Genomic DNA, 18,497 nt, shown 5'->3' with positions numbered 1-18,497 from the left:
TTCAAATAACTTCTTAATTTTTGGCTTTTTTTGTCGTTATTAATTTTTTTGTTTCCTAATTTTCTGTTTCAGATTTGAAATATAATTTTATTTAAGATTACCCCTAAATGAACATGGATTATCATTTAAGAAAGGCACAAAGAGTGGAAGCAGGTAAACATTATTACCAAAACAAAAATAATGGAGCTAAAGCTGCTCATTTGTTAGCAGAAGAATTTAATATTTGGCAAGTTCAAAGTTGCAATATCATAAGACTGCTCACAAAATTTGAAGTACTGGAAGCGTAAATTATGGGAGAAAAAAAAAAAAAAAAAAAAAATCAGAAAGGCCAGTTTCAGCAACAATGGCAGAAAAGTCAGATGAATTAAGGCAATCATTGGTGAGAACTACTCAAAAATCTAGTACAAGTCTATCTGTGGAGTTGGGTATAAGTAAAAGCAGTGTTCTTCGAATCTTAAAAGAAAACAAGATGAACAAAAGATGACTCCTGATATGGTGGCCAGATAAAGCAACCTTCAAACTGAACAGGCATATCATTATCATTATTGTGTGTATTGGTCCAATTGTAAATCCCATGTTACTTTGGAAAAAGATTTTAACCTATTGGGAATCACAGTCTGGGCAGCCATCTCATCCCATGGGATGAGATGGCTCAATACAGGCCCAATATTCTTTGATGAGACTGTTAATCAGGTTAATTATTCGCAGATGTTACAAACTGAATTTTGGCCTAGAGTTTATGATCAAAATAATATTTTTTTTCCAACAGGACAGGTGCTACACCCTCATTATGGGGTTAGGGCATGATTAAATCTCAATTTCGCAGACAGGTGGCTAGGACGATGTGGTTACATTGAATGGCCACCATGATCACCAGATCTATCCTCACTTGATTTCTATCTGTGAGGTGTAATGAAAGATCTTGTCTACAAGATGAAACCACAAACAATTTGGGAAAAATCTGCCGAAGTTGACATTGCAATATGTATGCGGGTTTGTAGGAGCGTTATAACAAAGTCTGAAGCTTGTATAGAACAATGGGAAGGGAATTTTTTTGCGTTTTTTGTAACATTAACATTCTGCTGCATAAAGGAACATGTTACACAATAGATGACAGCATTTCAGTTTCTTTAATAAAGGAAATCATTAAAAATTTATAAGAAAATCTATTAAGAATTTGTAAAATAAATAGGTATAAAGAGGGGGTTTATTTTGGACCACCCTGTATTTCATAACAAACAATGAACACATAACAAAATACATTTTGAATTAAAAAAACTACAACTACGTTCTAAAAAATGGATGTCAGATGAACTAATGAGACTCATGGCAGAGAAGAAAAATGCATGGGATGCATATAAATCATCAGATGACACAAAAGCCTATGACAGATATAAGCTAGTCTGTAATCAAGTCACAAAGGAGGTTTAGGCAGATGGAGGCGGCAGATAACGAGAAATTTTTGGCAAAGGATGCAAAGAAAAACAGAAAAGGCTTCTTTACTGAACTCTAGAAGGAAGGGGGATGAATCAGATTGTCCACTTGATATCAATGGTTCGATTGATGATCCTGCTCAGGTAGCTGACAAACTAAATGAGTAGTTTACATCTACATTCACACATGAAGAATTCTGTAGGGAAGTGGAGGCCAGAAGTTTATCAAACTTAATAGGGAACTAAACAACTTTGTAATAACTGAAAGGAAAGTGGAGGAGAAATTGTTGAAGTTAAGCATAAGGAAGGCACCTGGAGTGGATGGGATCTATCCAGTTATATTAAGGGAGGCAGCAAAGAAAGTAAGTAAACCCTTAGCCAAAATTATGAGAGCGTCCTTGAATGCAGGGGAGCTCCCCACAGACTGGAGATGTGCAAATATATCCCCAAATCACAAAGGGGATCAAAGGGTGACACGAATAATTACAAACCCCGTTGGTTTAACTTCTGTTCCGGTGAAAGTAATGGAGTCACTGGTTACAGAAGTAATGAAGGATTATCTAGACAAGACTGCAAGTATAGTTTAGACACAGCATGGTTTTCTTAAAGGGGAAATCTTGTCTGACCAATCTAATTGGATACTACGATGTGGTCACAAAGGAACTGGATGCAAAAAACAGATCTAAAAAAGTTGAGCAGTATATGGGCTGAGAGGTGGCAAATGAAATATAACATTGACAAATGCAAAGTACTGCATATGGTAGCAGCAACCCCAGAGTAACATACCAACTGTGCAGTACTACACTCAGGATGTGGAGGATGAAAAAGACCTGGGGGTAATTGTGCAGTCAGATATTAAGTTTTCTGAGCCGTGCAGACAGGTAGCAGAGCAATTCAGGGGAACTTTGCTAGCAAAAATAAGATGATTATCCTCTTATATGGTCAGGTTACACTTTGAGGACTGCATACGGGTCTGGAGGCCTCATTTTAGGAAGAATGTATAGCTGCTGGAACAACTACAGAGAAGAGCAACAAGGTTGGCAAGGGAAAGAAAGGGTGTATTCTTACCAAGAAAGGTTTAAGTTTTCTGGAAATTGCAGCATCTGGAGTCTAGGAACGTGCAAGGTGATCTGATTGTGTTATATAAGGATTTGAATGGTTTGAGAAAGCTCAATGCTGATAGGATTTTTCCTCTTGCTCAGATTACCCACTTGATGGGGCATAAATTCAAACTGAGGAAATTCACAAGAATTATTCACATTGCCACCATGGGCACCTTACTGTTAACATTAATAAATAAACAAGCCTTTAACCAATTGCATATTTCCTTATCATATTCAAAACCTGGAAACTGATCTTTCCACACTATCATCTTTACCCTTTCTTTTATTCTCACCACCTATATTTCTCTTATTCTTGAACCAGTTCCATTAGTTTTGTCCTTTTTTGAAATTAAGTTTCACCAACTTTTGATCTTGACTTCTTAGACTCTTTTGGATTCTGAACCAGACACGAGAGCAATGATGACCTTCCTCTCAGAGGAGTTCTTGGAATACTTCTACCATTAAAAACCTCCTCTCAGTCAGTTCCTGAATTTGTGAAGATATCTCCACATCAACCTGTTCTCTCTCTCTCTCTCTCTCTCTCTTTGTCTTTTACGTCAGTTGCAGTTTCCATCAATTCTTCACTTATAATTTTCCCAAGCTCCATACAACTTGAAGATCCTGACATTAGAATAAATATATAAATAAAATAATAAATAACTATTTACAAATAAAAACTGAAAATCAACAGCAAAATGCAGCCAACTATATACAATACATACAATTAGAATTCACAAAATCAAAAGAAATCTATCCTGAATAATTTAAAATCTAACACATCCAAGTTTAATGGGTCATGTTTGCGAGGAGCAATCACTCTCAGGTTACAGAATTACTTCAAATAACACTTGACATGTGTTCAAAAGAATTTATTTCACCTATTTAGCCAACCAGCCAGGACCCCCCCCCCCCGTAGAATACCATGAATGACAATAATGGCATGTGCAAAGTCATGAATGCTAGTCAAAGGATAACCCCCCCCAACTATCTACAATATTTACTCCCTTCTTGGTCCTTGGTTACTCTATATTATACAGCCTTCACTTGACAACTTTCTTGAAACTTCTGATTGAATCCAAAAATATGGTAAAATGAATTAAAAATGTTCCCTTGTTCAGTTGTTGAGTTCAGCTGCTTTTGTGCTGCCATTCACTGCACCACACGGCTTGTCCATTAATGGCAGTACAAAATTAGAGTACTTGTTCATTTCATGATGGCAGATTTATTCAACACAAAGTGTAAATACAGGCAGATAGTGTGCTTGCACAAAACAATTCTACAGTCCCACCAAACTAAACCTCATTATCCAATGTACATTCATCAGTTGCATGTATGACTACAGAATTTCCTCATGCAAAAATTATGGTTCAAACATTCATATAGACTTTTTTTTCTTTTTTATCTCATATTAGTGTGAGGAGGTCATCTGTAAAGTTTGTCAGTAGTTTTGAAATACCCTATATAATCAATGATCGAAATGAAATATTAAATTAGCCAATCCATCTTGTATGGTTGCTTTAACTTAATTTTTACTTACTCACCTGGGTGCTTAAACTGCAAAATGATATACCAGATTATTTTAACAACAAATTTTTCGAAATCAGCTTATTCGTATTTCAAACAAAAGCAAAAGAAAGGCTTTTGTACAAAATATAAAAAAAAAATATATATATATATACACACACATATATAATTCTTTCATACTTTAATGCTTTGCTGTACTCTTTGAATGAATAATATTCTCCAGCCATCTGAACCACTGAAAATAAAAAACATAGAAAACTAATTTTCAATAAAAGAAAACTTAATATTCTGATTAAAAGTGTGTAATATTATATTGAAATCACTGATTTTTTTTAGGTATACAATTTAGTAATCATCACTAAAAGAGGGCTAGATAAACTTCTCCGAGTACAGTTAGATTTAAGTGAAAAAACTATTGACAAGAAAAATCTTGGTTTTTTTTTTTTTTTTCTTCCAATCAATCCACCTTGTTTGACCAATCTGATATATTAATATCAGTTGTTAAGGATGAAGAATTATTAAAAAATGCAGCAGAACTAATTTTCATATGTTTAGTTGACAGCATTAATAGTAAACAAAGGCTTTATACAGTTTTAACCTGTATCCCTTATTTATCCTTGCTACAAATAATATTTAATTACTCAACAGTCAAATTCTTTTTCCAAGAAAATGTTCCAAAAAAGTGGCATTTTTTGGTGTTCAATCCAAACATCAATTGAATCATGAGATTTTCATGTGTACATCTGCACCCCCACCCTAATAACATTTCTGTTTACAGTCCAATCAAAACCAACTTTGTCACATATTAAACAAAAATTCAACTTCAGGCCCAGCCCTCTCAATCCACACCAAATTAACAAAATTATGTGGATGGAGAGTAGCCAGGGTACGCCACTCACAGCTTGAAATAAGATAGCCAGCACTCAAAATACAGGGTGAACCTGTTTGGAACTTATCTGTTTATAGTCTAATTGAAACAAAACTTAAAATCTTAAAATTATAATTGAAACTTAAAGTGAGTGATTGTGTGTGAGGAAAGAGAGATAGCTGCTTACTGATTTTAAAAAGACTAAGTAAACTTGCTAGAATTTGGCTATAAGCAGCAGGAAAATATGATATTCTTTGACCAAAAACAGGAAGAATGCAGGAGCTTTTTTTTTTGTAAACAAAAAAAAAATAGGATTTCATCGAAAAAACAATGAGGAAACCAGGAGTTTTTGTAAATGAAAAAAAAAAAAAAAAAAAAGGAAGTATTTTAAAGTTCATACTGCCCTATAAATTATATTTCACTGATAACATACACATTTTATATTAAAATACATTATCTATTGGACAGTAATTGACTATGATTGCTTCAAGAAACAAGCAATCATAATCAGTAACCTTTTCCCTCTTCAGAAATGTTAAGTCAATTTTGTTTATAACAATAGCGCTGCTGTGTTTAAATTTTGCTGTCAACAGCATTTCCAAGGATTCACCAGAAAGAGAAGACTAGAACTCAGTTTGTGTGTTGTACGTTTATCCCCGTGCCACCTAAGTAAATCTCTCACAGTCTCTCATAGCATTGCTATGAGAAACTGTTAAAATGCCAAACATGATTTGGGATAATTTGTTATACAGTCAAAGCTCTTTATAGTGACCCTCTTTTTAATGTCCCACATGTTATAACACCCTATGTGGTTGGTCCTAACCAATTTCTAATTAACCTAATGCATTTTATGAACAATCGATATAACACCCAGTTTTCCGACCCACCTAATACTGCCTCGATAGCATCAGCAAATATTCTTGCACCCTTTCTATTTAAGTGTATCCTATCCCTGTAGAAGCAGTCTCTCCTGTTAATACATATATATAAAATATTAAAAAAAGTTATATGATATGATATTTATTATAATATGTACAGAAAGGATATATAAACAAAATAAGATACATAAACCCCTTATCGCACCCCCATATCATCAACAATACGCTAGAAGACTTAAACAGATTTTTAAAAATACAGATATCAAATTAATATTCACATCTTATAACAAATTAAGTTCCAAATTCAATTCATACAAGACAACACACGAGTACGAGACACAAGATTACAACAACATTATATATTTGATCAGATGCCAATCAGATTGCCAAGCATGTTACATAGGCAGTACAACAGCAAAATTCGGGACATCAAAAATTTCCAACACGCGTGCATACTACCACTTTAATAGCTTCAAAACTAATTCAGCCAGTACAGAACTAACACAACACGTCCAATCTCAAAATCACAACACAACACATCGATTCAGCCATCACAGTAGTTAAATTAAATTCTAGCTACAAAATCCTTGAAAACGAAGCCCTCGTTATCGAATGGTTTAAGCACCATACATCACTCAACGTGTTAAACAAAAAGATTCCCGCCAATTTCTCCTCCATTTGGAATTTAGCACGTATTAAGTTTCCACGTGCACTGAAATGCATTTCGGGAACCCAACCTGTATATAACACAAGCGCGCTCTCCCCCCCCCACACTATAGCTAACTGAAGACGAGGAATCTCGAAAGTCGCTCGTGTGCGACTATTAGCTTCTATTTTTCTTCATCTAATTTAATTTAATTTAATTAGACAACCATAGAATGGAAGGTGCACTTTCCTTTCTTAAAAATTTTTTATAGCCCATAACTTAGTTTTAAACCCATAATCCCTGTAAGTTATTAGAATCCTATAACCACTATGTATGTGGTAAAACTCTCCACCAGCTAAGCAGATTACTATGAGGTGAGTGCTGAAAATTAAGCTAAGCTATACATACGATCTAGTTATTACATTACAGCACATAAGGACTCCTTAAAAAATCAAGAGGCAATTTAACACAAATCCTTTAATCATACATTACACCTCTTCCGCATGCCTATCATTTCCACAATTTCCCCAATGCATTCAGATCTGCACGATAGGAAACTCCATTTCACGAAACTATTAGTTAAATGCTTTTCCGACAAATTCCACATCACATTCTTAAAGAACTGTCTCACGTATGACATAATCCCCAATTTCGCTCGTATCTGCACCAAAAACACTGTTAAAAAATACCCTTTTATCATACACCAAGCCTCTATTGCCATAATTAAAGCCGAATTACGGAAAAGATACAGAGAAAATTATCTCCTTTTAGATCAAATACATACCCTTAAATTCAAACTTAAAAAAGAACTAACCCCCACGACTTGGTACGATTACGTACAACAGAACAACACACGAATTCAAGCAACTTTAAATCAGATTACCCAAAAGCATTCCAAGAAATGGGATACTCACTAGGAGACACAAAAAAACCTCCATAAACTCAGTTGTTAACATCTCTACACAAACATTTTCCCCTAACGAACTTGCCAGTCTAGAATACGGATTCAATTTCGCCATTAACAGCAACAACTACCCAGTTAAAGACACCATGATAGAAATACAAACCAAACTTGATAACCACCCATATAAATATCGAATCATACATGAAACTAACGCTGTTTTTAACTCCCAATTAACTAGTAAACCTAACATTCCCCAACAACAATTAACCCACATACGAAACTTTATGAAAACCCCGAACATTATAATACAAAAGGCAGACAAAGGGGATACCATCGCAATCATGGACAAAAACACATATATAAAGAAAATGTTACACATCTTATCAGATTCAACAACATACAGAGCTTGCAACACGTTTAACATTAACAAGCTTAAAAATAAACTTGATGAAATCCTAAGAAGACTCAGAGCCAACAAACAAATTAATTTACATACCCTCCAGCAAATAGGCATACACAGTAACATTCTCCCACACATTTTTGGAATAGTCAAACTCCATAAACAAGATTATCCTTTAAGGCCCATCGTTTCCTATAAACAGTCCGCCTATGCTAACCTATCCATATTCCTCGTCAAAATTATTTCACCTTTAATGAGATTTTCTCAGTTCGGGGTCTACAATACTAAACAAGCACACGAAAATATAACTTCCATAACCATATCTGAAAACGATATTCTCGCGTCCTTCGACGTCATCTCCCTATACACAAACGTGCCCATCGAATCCATGCTACTGGCCCTTAAAGAACTATTAATCAAAGACGACACATTAACAAAACGTACCGACTTAAACATTAATGAAATTTTAGAACTCACATCACTGTTACTTGATGCCAAACAATTTAAATTCCAAAATAACATCTACGAACAAATTTTTGGCCTCGGTATCTCTGCCCCTTTATCCGAGATCTACCTCGCATCTATCGAAGAAAAAATTCTCCAACCCTTTCCCCCAGGAATTAAACTATACATGAGACATGCAGATGACGTCCTCTTAATAGGCAACAGAACCACCATCAATACTTTACTGAACACCTATAACACAACAAACACATGAAAGACTCAAATTTACCCTCGAAGTAGAAACCGATAATAAAATTAATTTTCTAAACCTCACTGTATACAAAATAAACACATCTTTAGGCACAAAAATTTACAGAAAAAACACACATACAGGTAAATTCTTACATTACCACTCACGCCACCCTCTATACATCAAAAAAGCAGTTCTATACAACCAGATAGAGAACACTATAAAATATAGCCACACACAAACAGACCTATCTGTAGAATTGCAATACCTCACCAAAAAATCCATCGACAGAAAATACCCACCACAACTAATAAAAGAAACCATCACCAAAGTTCATAATAACACTAATAACCCAAACAAAATTATTAACCACGTGAACAAGAATAAGATACATAAACCCCTTATCGCACCCCCATATCATTAACAATACGCTAGAAGACTTCAACAGATTTTTAAAAATACAGATATCAAATTAATATTCACATCTTATAACAAATTAAGTTCCAAATTCAATTCATACAAGACAACACACGAGTACGAGACACAAGATTACAACAACATTATATATTTGATCAGATGCCAATCAGATTGCCAAGCATATTACATACGCAGTACAACAGCAAAATTCGGGACATCAAAAATTTCCAACATGCGACCATACTACAACTTTAATAGCTTCAAAACTAATTCAGCAAGTACAGAACTAACACAACACGTCCAATCTCAAAATCACAACCCACTCATCGATTCAGCCATCACAGTAGTTAAATTAAATTCTAGCTACAAAATCCTTATCGAATGGTTTAAGTGCCATACATCACTCAATGTGTTAAACAAAAAGATTCCCGTCAATTTCTTCCCCATTTGGAATTTAGCACGTATTAAGTTTCCACGTGCACTGAAATGCATTTCGGGAAGCCAACCCGTATATAACACAAGCGCGCTCTCCCCCCCCCCCCCCCACACTATAGCTAACTGAAGACGAGGAATCTCGAAAGTCGCTCGTGTGCGACTATTAGCTTCTATTTTTCTTCATCTAATTTAATTTAATTTAATTTAATTTAATTAGGCAACCATAGAATAGAAGGTGCACTTTCCTTTCTTAAAAATTTTTTTATAGCCCATAACTTAGTTTTAAACCCATAATCCCTGTAAGTTATTAGAATCCTATAACCACTATGTGTGTGTGTGGTAAAACTCTCCACCAGCTAAGCGGATTACTATGAGGTGAGTGCTGAAAATTAAGCTAAGCTATACATACGATCTAGATATTACATTACAGCACATAAGGACTCCTTAAAAAATCAAGAACTAATGAGACTCATAACAGAGAAGAAAAATGCATGGGATGCATATAAATTATCAAGCGACTCAGAAGCCTATGTCAGATATAAGCTAGTCTGTAATCAGGTCACAAAGGAGGTTAGGCAGGCGAAGGCAGATTACGAAAAATCCTTGGCAAAAGATGCTAAGAAAAACAGCAAGGATTTCTTTACTTATATAAACTCTAAAAGGAAGGGGATGAATCTGATTAGTCCACTTGATATCGATGGATCGACTGTTGATGATCCTGCCCAGATAGCAAACAAACCGAATGAGTATTTTGCATCTACATTCACACACAAGGAGCTATTAAGGTTTGGAAATGGCAGAAGGTTATCATATTGTAGCAGGATACTTAATGATTTTGTAATAACTGAGAGCAAAGTGGAGGAGAAATTGTTGAAGTTAAACATAAGAAAAGCACCTGGGGTGGATGGGATCTATCCACTTATATTAAAGGAGGAGGCAAAGCAACTAAGCAAACCCTTAGCCATAATTATGAGAGCATCCTTGGACTCAGGGGAGGTTCCCACGGACTGGAGAGGTTCAAATGTATCCCCAATTCACAAAGGGGGATCGAAGGGTGACACGAGTAATTACAGACCAGTTAGTTTAACCTTCTGTTCCGGGTAAAATAATGGAGTCACTGGTTAAAGATGCTTTGCAGGATCATCTAGACAAGACTGCGCAATAATTCAGACACAGAATGGGTTTGTTAAGGGAAAGTCTTGTCTGACAAATTTGATAGGATATTATGATGTGGTTACAAAGAAACTGGATGAAAAAATAATTTTGATATCATCTATGGATTTCAGGAAAGCTTTTGACACTGTTGTGCATGAAAGACTATTGTACAAATTGGAGCAGAATGGTATTAAGGGTAAGTTGCTACAATGGATAAAAGGATGGTTAATCGGGGAGAAGACAGAGGGTGGTAATCAATGAGTGCTGCTCTTCGTGGACTAATGTTATTAGTGGAGTCCCACAGGTTCAGTGTTGGGTCCACTGTTGTTTTGTATATTTATCATTGATATTGATGAAGGTATATCAGACTTAATGTCGAAGTTGCAGATGATACAAAGGTTGGCAGGGTTGTTAATGACAGTAATGGCAGTGTGCTACTGCAGCAGGATCAAGATAATTTGGGCAGATGGGCTAAGAAGTGGCAACTGAAGTTTAACCTTGACAAATACAAAGTGCTGCACATGGGTAGAAGTAACCCCAGAGAAACGTACCAACTGTGTGGTACTACACTTAAGGTGGTAGAAAATAAAAAAGATCTGGGAGTAATTGTGCAGGCAGATATGAAGTTTTCCGAGCAATGCAAACAGGCTGCCAGGGCAGGTCATGGGGTTTTGTCAATGATATATAAGAATTTTGCCAGCAGGGAAAAGGAGGTGATTACCCCTCTGTATAAGGCAATGGTCAGGCCACGCCTTGAGTACTGCGTACAGGTCTGGAGGCCTCATTTTAGGAAGGATGTAGATTTACTTGAGCGTGTACAGAGAAGGGCAACAAGATTGGTGAGGGGAATGAAGGGATCCTCTTACCAAGAGAGGCTTAAGTTCTGCAAACTGCAGTGGCTGGAGACTAGGCACCTGCAATGTGATCTGATTGAGGTATAAAACGCCTTGAATGGGTTGAGCACGCTGAATTCTGATGGCAACCTTTCACTTGTTTAGATTATGAACCTAAGGGGGGCATAAATTCAAATTAAGAAAAGACAATTTAGAATAGATGTGCAGAAATTTGTCTTTAGCCAGCAGGTGGTTAATTGCTGGAACAAACTTCCATCTGTCGTTGTGGAAGTTGATAGGTTGAAAAAATTTAAGGAGGAACTGGACAGGCATTTGGAGGGAATGGTGTGATTTTTTTTTTTTTGGCTGATGCTGCATAAGCTCATACACATGCTTTCTTGCATCACATGCCGCCACTACTACTACTACTATTAAAATGTGTACAGAAGAAAGTCATTAGCAATAGTCATTAGGCATATCATGCAAGAAAGCAAGCTTATGCAGCATCAGCCAAAAATGAAAAAAACACTTCCATTTCACCCCTCCATTTGTTCGAAATACCTGTCAAGCTGAGCCTTAAATTTATTTAGGCTATCAACTTCCACAACAAGGGATGGAAGTCTGTTCCACCAACCAACAACCCACTGGCTAAAGTCAAATTTCCGCACATCTATTCTACATCTGTCTTTCCTCAATCTGAATTTATGTCCTCTCAGGTGATTAATCTGAGCAAGAGGAAGAATCCCATCAGCATTGAGCATGCTCAAACCATTCAAGGCTTTATACACCTCTATCAGATCACCTCGCCGGTGCCTAGTTTCCAGACACTGTAATTGGCAAAACTTAAGCCTTTCTTCGTAAGAGCAACCCTTTGTTCCATTCACTAATCTTGCTGCCCTTCTCTGTACTCGTTCCAGCAGCTCTACATCCTTCATGAAATGAGGCCTCCTGATCCAGTACTCAAGGTGTGGCCTGACCATTGCCTTATACAAGCGATTATCACCTCTTTATCCCTGCTAGAAAAATTCCTGTATATCATTGACAAGACACCATGAGCTACCTTTGCAGCCCGTCTGCACTGCTCTGAGAACTTCATATCTTTCTGCACAATTACCCCAGGTCCTTTTCATTCTCTACCACTGTCAGTGTAGTACCACTGAGTTGATACATTGCTCTGGGGTTGCTGTTTCCCATATGTAGTATTGGTCATTTGCCACCTCTCAGCCCATCTGCTCAACCTTTCCCGATCCTGTTGCAGCAGCATTGGGAGGGTTGTCCTTAACAACCCTCCCAACCATTGTATTGTCTGCAAACTTGGACATTAAGCTAGATGTCCAAGCTCAGAGCAGTGCAGACGGGCTGCAAAGGTAGCTCATGGTGTCTTGTCAATGATATACAGGAACCAATGTAAGCAGGGGTCGAGGTGTGGCACCCAGACCACATGGAGGAACGCCGCCCTCTATGTTACCAGGCAGTACTAGGTGGTAGATGACTCTCATCAACCGGTGAAATACCACCACTTTGCTTATTGGAGGCTTGAAGTGGTGGAACCCATGTTTAGTCTCTAGAGCTAAGGTCCGGCCAACCCTTCCCTATCTCTTCCATCATGCAGTATGATTGATGATTTTTGAGGTTATGATGAATGTTGTGGCGAGATCCAATATTCCTTACATTTCGAGGGTACAGCTCTAAAACGGTGTTCGCAGGCCGGCCACTAGTTAGTACACCGGACCAAACCTATTGGTAACTCTCTAGGAGGCTTCCGGATCAGCTAGTGTATAATCTTGCTACCTCTACTCTGCCAGATAGTGACTGGAGGGAGTCCGAGTAGTGTGTATGCGGGGAGCATTGTCGAGGCCACGTTATGTCAAGGATCTGGGTATATTCTTACCACATGTATGCCATATCCAAAAATTTCATTACGTCATACAGCATGTCCCACCCACTTTTTCTTACTATTGAATACACCATGAATTGTCAAAATAATAGAGCAAGCTTATCTGCGAAACGATCTAAACCTCCCAAGGACTTCCTAATTCATTTCACAAATATACGTGATCTCAATTCTAATCTCAACGACGTCCATTTCCACTTGCAGTCTTCCAAACTCCATGTACTTTTTCTGACTGAATCTCAGTTATCGGTTGATTCAACTACTGCTCATCTCAGATGTCCAAATTATTTGCTGTATGATTCCTTTCGCCTCAAAGGTGGTACTTGTGCATATGTCCATTCTGATATTCCCTGTCGGAGACTTGGCAATTTGGAATCTCCTCTCTTTGATCTTCTCTGGCTTAAAATTTCTCTACCTCATTGTGTCAAATTCATCTGTTGTCTCTACCGTTCTCCCAACTCCACTAATCACTTGGAGCTCTTTGACTTCCTCTCTTTGCAACTTTACTTTCTCCAGTCCAACTTTCCTAACAGTGAGGTAATTTTCCTTGGTGATTTTAATGTTCACAACTCCAGCTGGCTTCCGTTTTCTAGTCACACCGACCCAGCAGGTCGAGATGCCGAGGCTTTTGCAATTACTAATGACCTAGCACAGATTGTTCATTTACCTACAAAGAATACCGGACAATCCTAATCATACAGCCAATACGCTTGATCTTTTTCTCACAAACAACCCTTCTAAGTACATGGTCGAAGTGAGAGGTCCTTTAGGCACTTCAGATCACAACTTGGTGATTGTCTCTTCTCCAATGGAACCTTTATCTCATGGCTATTCCCAAACTCGTATTGTTTGGCATTACAAGAATGCAAAATGGGATGACCTGCAAGACTTCTTTTCTTCTTTTCCTTGGTCTGATTACTGTTTCAAAACTTCAGATGTCAACGTTTGGTCAGATCGTGTCAGTGAAATTATTCTTGCAGGAATGGAATCCTTTATCCCACACTCCACTTTAAAATCTCGTCCTTTATCTAAACCTTGGTTTTTCAATAAATGTGCTAAGGCTGTCCAAGAGAAGAATGTTGCATATCATAATTGGCTTGTTTCTAATTTTTCAGTTTCATTTTCTGCCTACACCAAAGCTCGCAACAATTGTAAAGCAGTTATTAATCAGTCCAAACTAGAGTTTGAACAGGCTAAGAGTAGAAAACTTGTTCTTGCCCTAATGGCAGCCAATCATTCTGGTCTCATGCCAAAGCTATTGGCCACAACTTTTGCCCATCTCTGCTCCCACCTCTGTCCAAACCAGATGGTTCTGTTGTCACTTCAGCCAAGGATAAAGCTGACCTGCTAGCATCCCATTTTTCTTCCAGCTCATGTATTAATGATCTTGGTAAAACACCTCCCACCATTCCTGACACGCTCCATTCATTGCCTCCTGTGGTCTTCCATCAAAAGGATATCAGAAGGATTTTAATGAATCTTGATGCTAAGAAAGCTCCAGGTCCTGATGGTATTTCTCCACTTGTTCTCAAAACCTGTGCTCCTGAACTTACTCCTATTCTTTGCCGCCTTTTTTCACTTTCTTATTCCAAAGGTGTTTTTCCTTCTGCTTGGAAATTTGCTCATATCCAGCCAGTTCCTAAAAAGGGTGACAAATCCCTCCCATCCAATTATTGTCCCATTGCAATTACTTCTACTCTTTCTAAAGTAATGGAGAAATCAATTAACCGCCAACTCTTAAACTACCTAGAAACCTTCCGTCTGATCAACGATCGCCAGCATGGATTCCGTCAGTGTCGATCCACTGGTGATATTCTGGCTTATGTTACCCATTTATGGACTAATTCAATGGAAAGGTTCGGCGAAACACAAGTTGTTGCTCTTGACATCACAAAGGCTTTTGATCGTGTTTGGCATAAAGGTCTTCTAAACAAGCTTCCATCTTATGGTTTGCCAACTGTTTTTAGTAATTGGTTATCCAGTTTTCTCTCTGATCGCTCACTGAGGGTGATGGTAGATGGCTCTCTGTCTTCTAACTTCTCCACTAATGCCGGTGTCCCCCCAAGGTTCAGTTCTTTCCCCCTCTCTTTTCCTCTTGTATATCAATGACCTTCTTCTATTGACTGGAAATCCTATCCATAGTTTTGCCGATGATAGCACATTGCTCAATAAGCTTCAAGTTCTCGAAAATCTGCTGCTAATTCCTTAAATGCCGATCTTCAGGTAATTCTCCAGTGGGGCAAAGACAACTTAGTTGATTTCCACCCTTCTAAAACTCAGTCTTGTCTTATATCTTGCAAAAAGGATTCTTCTGCTCCTATGCTTATCTTTAGTGACACTCCGATTTCTAGGCAAAATGATATATCTCTTTTGGGGATTACCCTGACTTCTAATCTCTCTTGGCACAAGCACATTACAAATATTGCTTCCTCTGCATCTAAAAAAACTTGGTTTTCTCTTTCGATCTCGGCGTTACTTTTCTTCCAAACAGTGCTCACTCTGTATAAATCGCAAATCCGCCCTGCAATGGAATATTGTTCCCACATCTGGGGTGGTGCTCCCAAAACCTCTCTCAGGCTTCTTGATTCCATTCAGAAGAGGGCAGTTAGGTTAATTAATGATTCATCTCTAAGAGAGTCTCTCCACTCGCTTTCTCATAGACGTAATGTTTCTGCTGCATGCCTCTTCTACAGATACTTCCATGGGCAGTTCTTCTGAATTGGCTTCAATAATTCCCGCTCTCTTTCAAAACAGTCCGAACACGTGCCACCACCTGCCAACATCCATTTACTGTCCAACTTCAAACCCACAGAACCTACTTTTCATCTTCCTCATTTATTCATTCAACTGCCGTTTTCTGGAACAACCTTCCTTCATATGTATTTCCTGAAAATTACAATCTACAGAAGTTAAAGTACAATGTCAACAAATATCTTCTTTCATCTTCTCAACCTCCAACCCAAGCACGGTACTAAGTACTATAGGTTATAATACCTCTCGTGTTTTGGGGTTCACATAAAAAAAAAAAAAAAAAAAAAAAAAAAAAAAAAGATATACCATCATCAATATCATTTATAAATACAGAGAACAATAATGGACCCAACACTGAACTCAGAGGGACTCCACTAATAACATTAGTCCACGATGAGCAGTGGAGGCCCTCAGGGTTCAGTGTTGGGTCCATTATTGTTTTCTGTATTTACAAATGATATTGATGATGGTATATCTAGCTTAATGTCCAAATTTGCAGACAATACAAAGGTTAGCAGGGTTGTTAAGGACAAAACTGATGCTATGCTGCTGGAACAGGATCGGGAAAGGTTGAGAAGATGGGCTGAGAGGTGGCAAATGACAAATGTAAAGTACTACATATGGGAAACAGCAACCCCAGAGCAATGTATCAAATCTGTGGTACTACACTGACAGTGGTAGAGAATGAAAAGGACCTTGAGTAATTGTGCAGGAAGATATGAAGTTCTCAGAGCAGTACAGACGGGCTTCAAGAGTAGCTCATGATGTCTTGTCAATGATATACAGGAATTTTTCTAGCAGGGATAAGGAGGTGATTATTCCCTTGTATAAGGCAATGGTCAGGCCACATCCCTTTATCCATTGCAGCAATTTGCCTGCAATGCCACACTGCTCCAAATTGTGCAGCAGTCTTCCATGTGCAACAGTATCAAAAGCCTTTCTAAGATCCAAGTATATAATATCAAAGTTATTCCCTGCATCCAGTTCTTTTGTGACTGCATCACAGTATCCAATCAAATTGGTTAGGCAAGACTTCCCCTTAACAAAACCATGCTGTGTCTGAGCTATAACTGAAGTCTTGTCGAGATGATCCTGCAGTGCTTCTTTAACCAGTGCCTCCATTAATTTTCTGGAACAGAAGTTAAACTCACATCTATAATTACTTGTGCCAGCCTTTGATACTCCTTTGTGAATTGGGGTCACATTTACACATCTCCAGCCTATGGGTTCCTCCCCCTGAGTCCAAGGAAGCTATCATAATTATGGCTAAGGGTTTACTTACTTCCTTTGCTGCCTCCTTTAATATAACTGGATAGATCCCATCCACCCCAGGTGCCTTTCTTATGTTTATCTTCAACAATTTCTCCTCCACTTTACTCTCAGTTATTACAAGATTATCTAGCTTACTGCCAGAGTTGAATACACATCTGGCATTCCCCAGATGTGTATTCAGCAATATTCAGCAATGTATTATTCAGCAATAAAGTTGCTGAATAACTCCTCATGTTTGAATGTCGATGCAAAATATTCATTTAGTTTGTTAGCTACCTCAGCAGGATCATCAACAGTTGAATCATCGATGTCATGATAGGAAGGGAGGTGGGGTTATGCTATTAGTTAAGAAACACATAAAATGCAAGGAAGTGCAGCCAGTCGACATTGCTGGACAGTGCAGTGTCAAGTCAGTTTGGTGTGACATAAGCACTGGGAGATCAAAACAGAGTAGGAGTGTGTTATAGGCCTAATGACTCTAATGAGTATAATAAAAAACTGTACATGGAAATAGAGTGGGCCAGTAAATCAGAGAGCCTTATAATGGGGGATTTTAATTTCCCAGATATTGACTAGAATTTGTGAGTTGGTCACTCACACACTAGCAAGGCTTTTGGGGATTTATTGGATGATTGTTTTCTACATCAGCATGTTCGGGAGGCAACTAGATGGAGTAATACTCTTAATCTGATTATCAGTAGTGATTCTTCACGCATTAAGAATCTGCAGATAAAGGACCCACTGGTGGCAGTGATCACAGTGTGCTGAATTGCGATTTACTCAAAGAGGTAACTACCATCAAGGGTAAAGGGTGGGGTTTTTGCTTTCGTAAAGGCGACTACGGTGGTCTGAGACAGTATTAAAATTCTGTGCGGTGGGAGAACTGATGATGTTACCAACAGTAAATTCAAAATGGGAGGAATTCAAAGAATTAATCTTGGAAGCTACTAGGCTTAACATACCAACTAAGAAATATTGTTCGGGGTTTAGGCCTAAATGGATGTCAGATGAACTAATGAGACCTGTGGAAGAGAAGAAAAATGCATGGGATACATATAAATTAATGGGAGACATGGAAGCCTATGATAGATACAACCTGGTCTGTAACCAATTCACAAAGGCAATTAGGCAGGCAAAGGCACATTATTATAAATCTTTGGCAAAGGATGCAAAGAAAAACAGCAAAGAGTTCTTTACCTGTGTAAACTCTAGAAGGAAAGGGATGAATTGGATTGGTCCACTGGATATTGATTGTTCAACTGTTGATGATCCTGCTCAGGTGGCTAACCA

At 37.9% G+C, this 18,497-nt stretch overlaps 1 protein-coding gene across 3 annotated transcripts in view; it reads right to left on the bottom strand.

The window, feature by feature from the left end:
• LOC150076514 (trafficking protein particle complex subunit 11-like) overlaps positions 1 to 18,497 on the bottom strand; it is a gene marked incomplete at its 3' end in the record, with an annotated part of 510,629 nt that overhangs the window by 209,293 nt on the left and 282,839 nt on the right. For all 3 annotated transcript variants that reach the window (XM_090388020.1, XM_090388018.1, XM_090388019.1), the window contains 1 exon segment: positions 4,241 to 4,295. In XM_090388020.1, coding sequence (XP_090244146.1) covers positions 4,241 to 4,295 — 55 coding nt within the window.

The sequence above is a fragment of the Mastigoproctus giganteus genome, chromosome 13 (assembly GCF_048544385.1).
Source record: "Mastigoproctus giganteus isolate SK-2022 chromosome 13, ASM4854438v1, whole genome shotgun sequence".
Classification (NCBI taxonomy): Eukaryota; Metazoa; Arthropoda; class Arachnida; order Uropygi; family Thelyphonidae; genus Mastigoproctus; species Mastigoproctus giganteus.
Note: the sequence above shows the minus strand (reverse complement) of the source record. Positions and strands in the feature narration are given on the sequence as shown.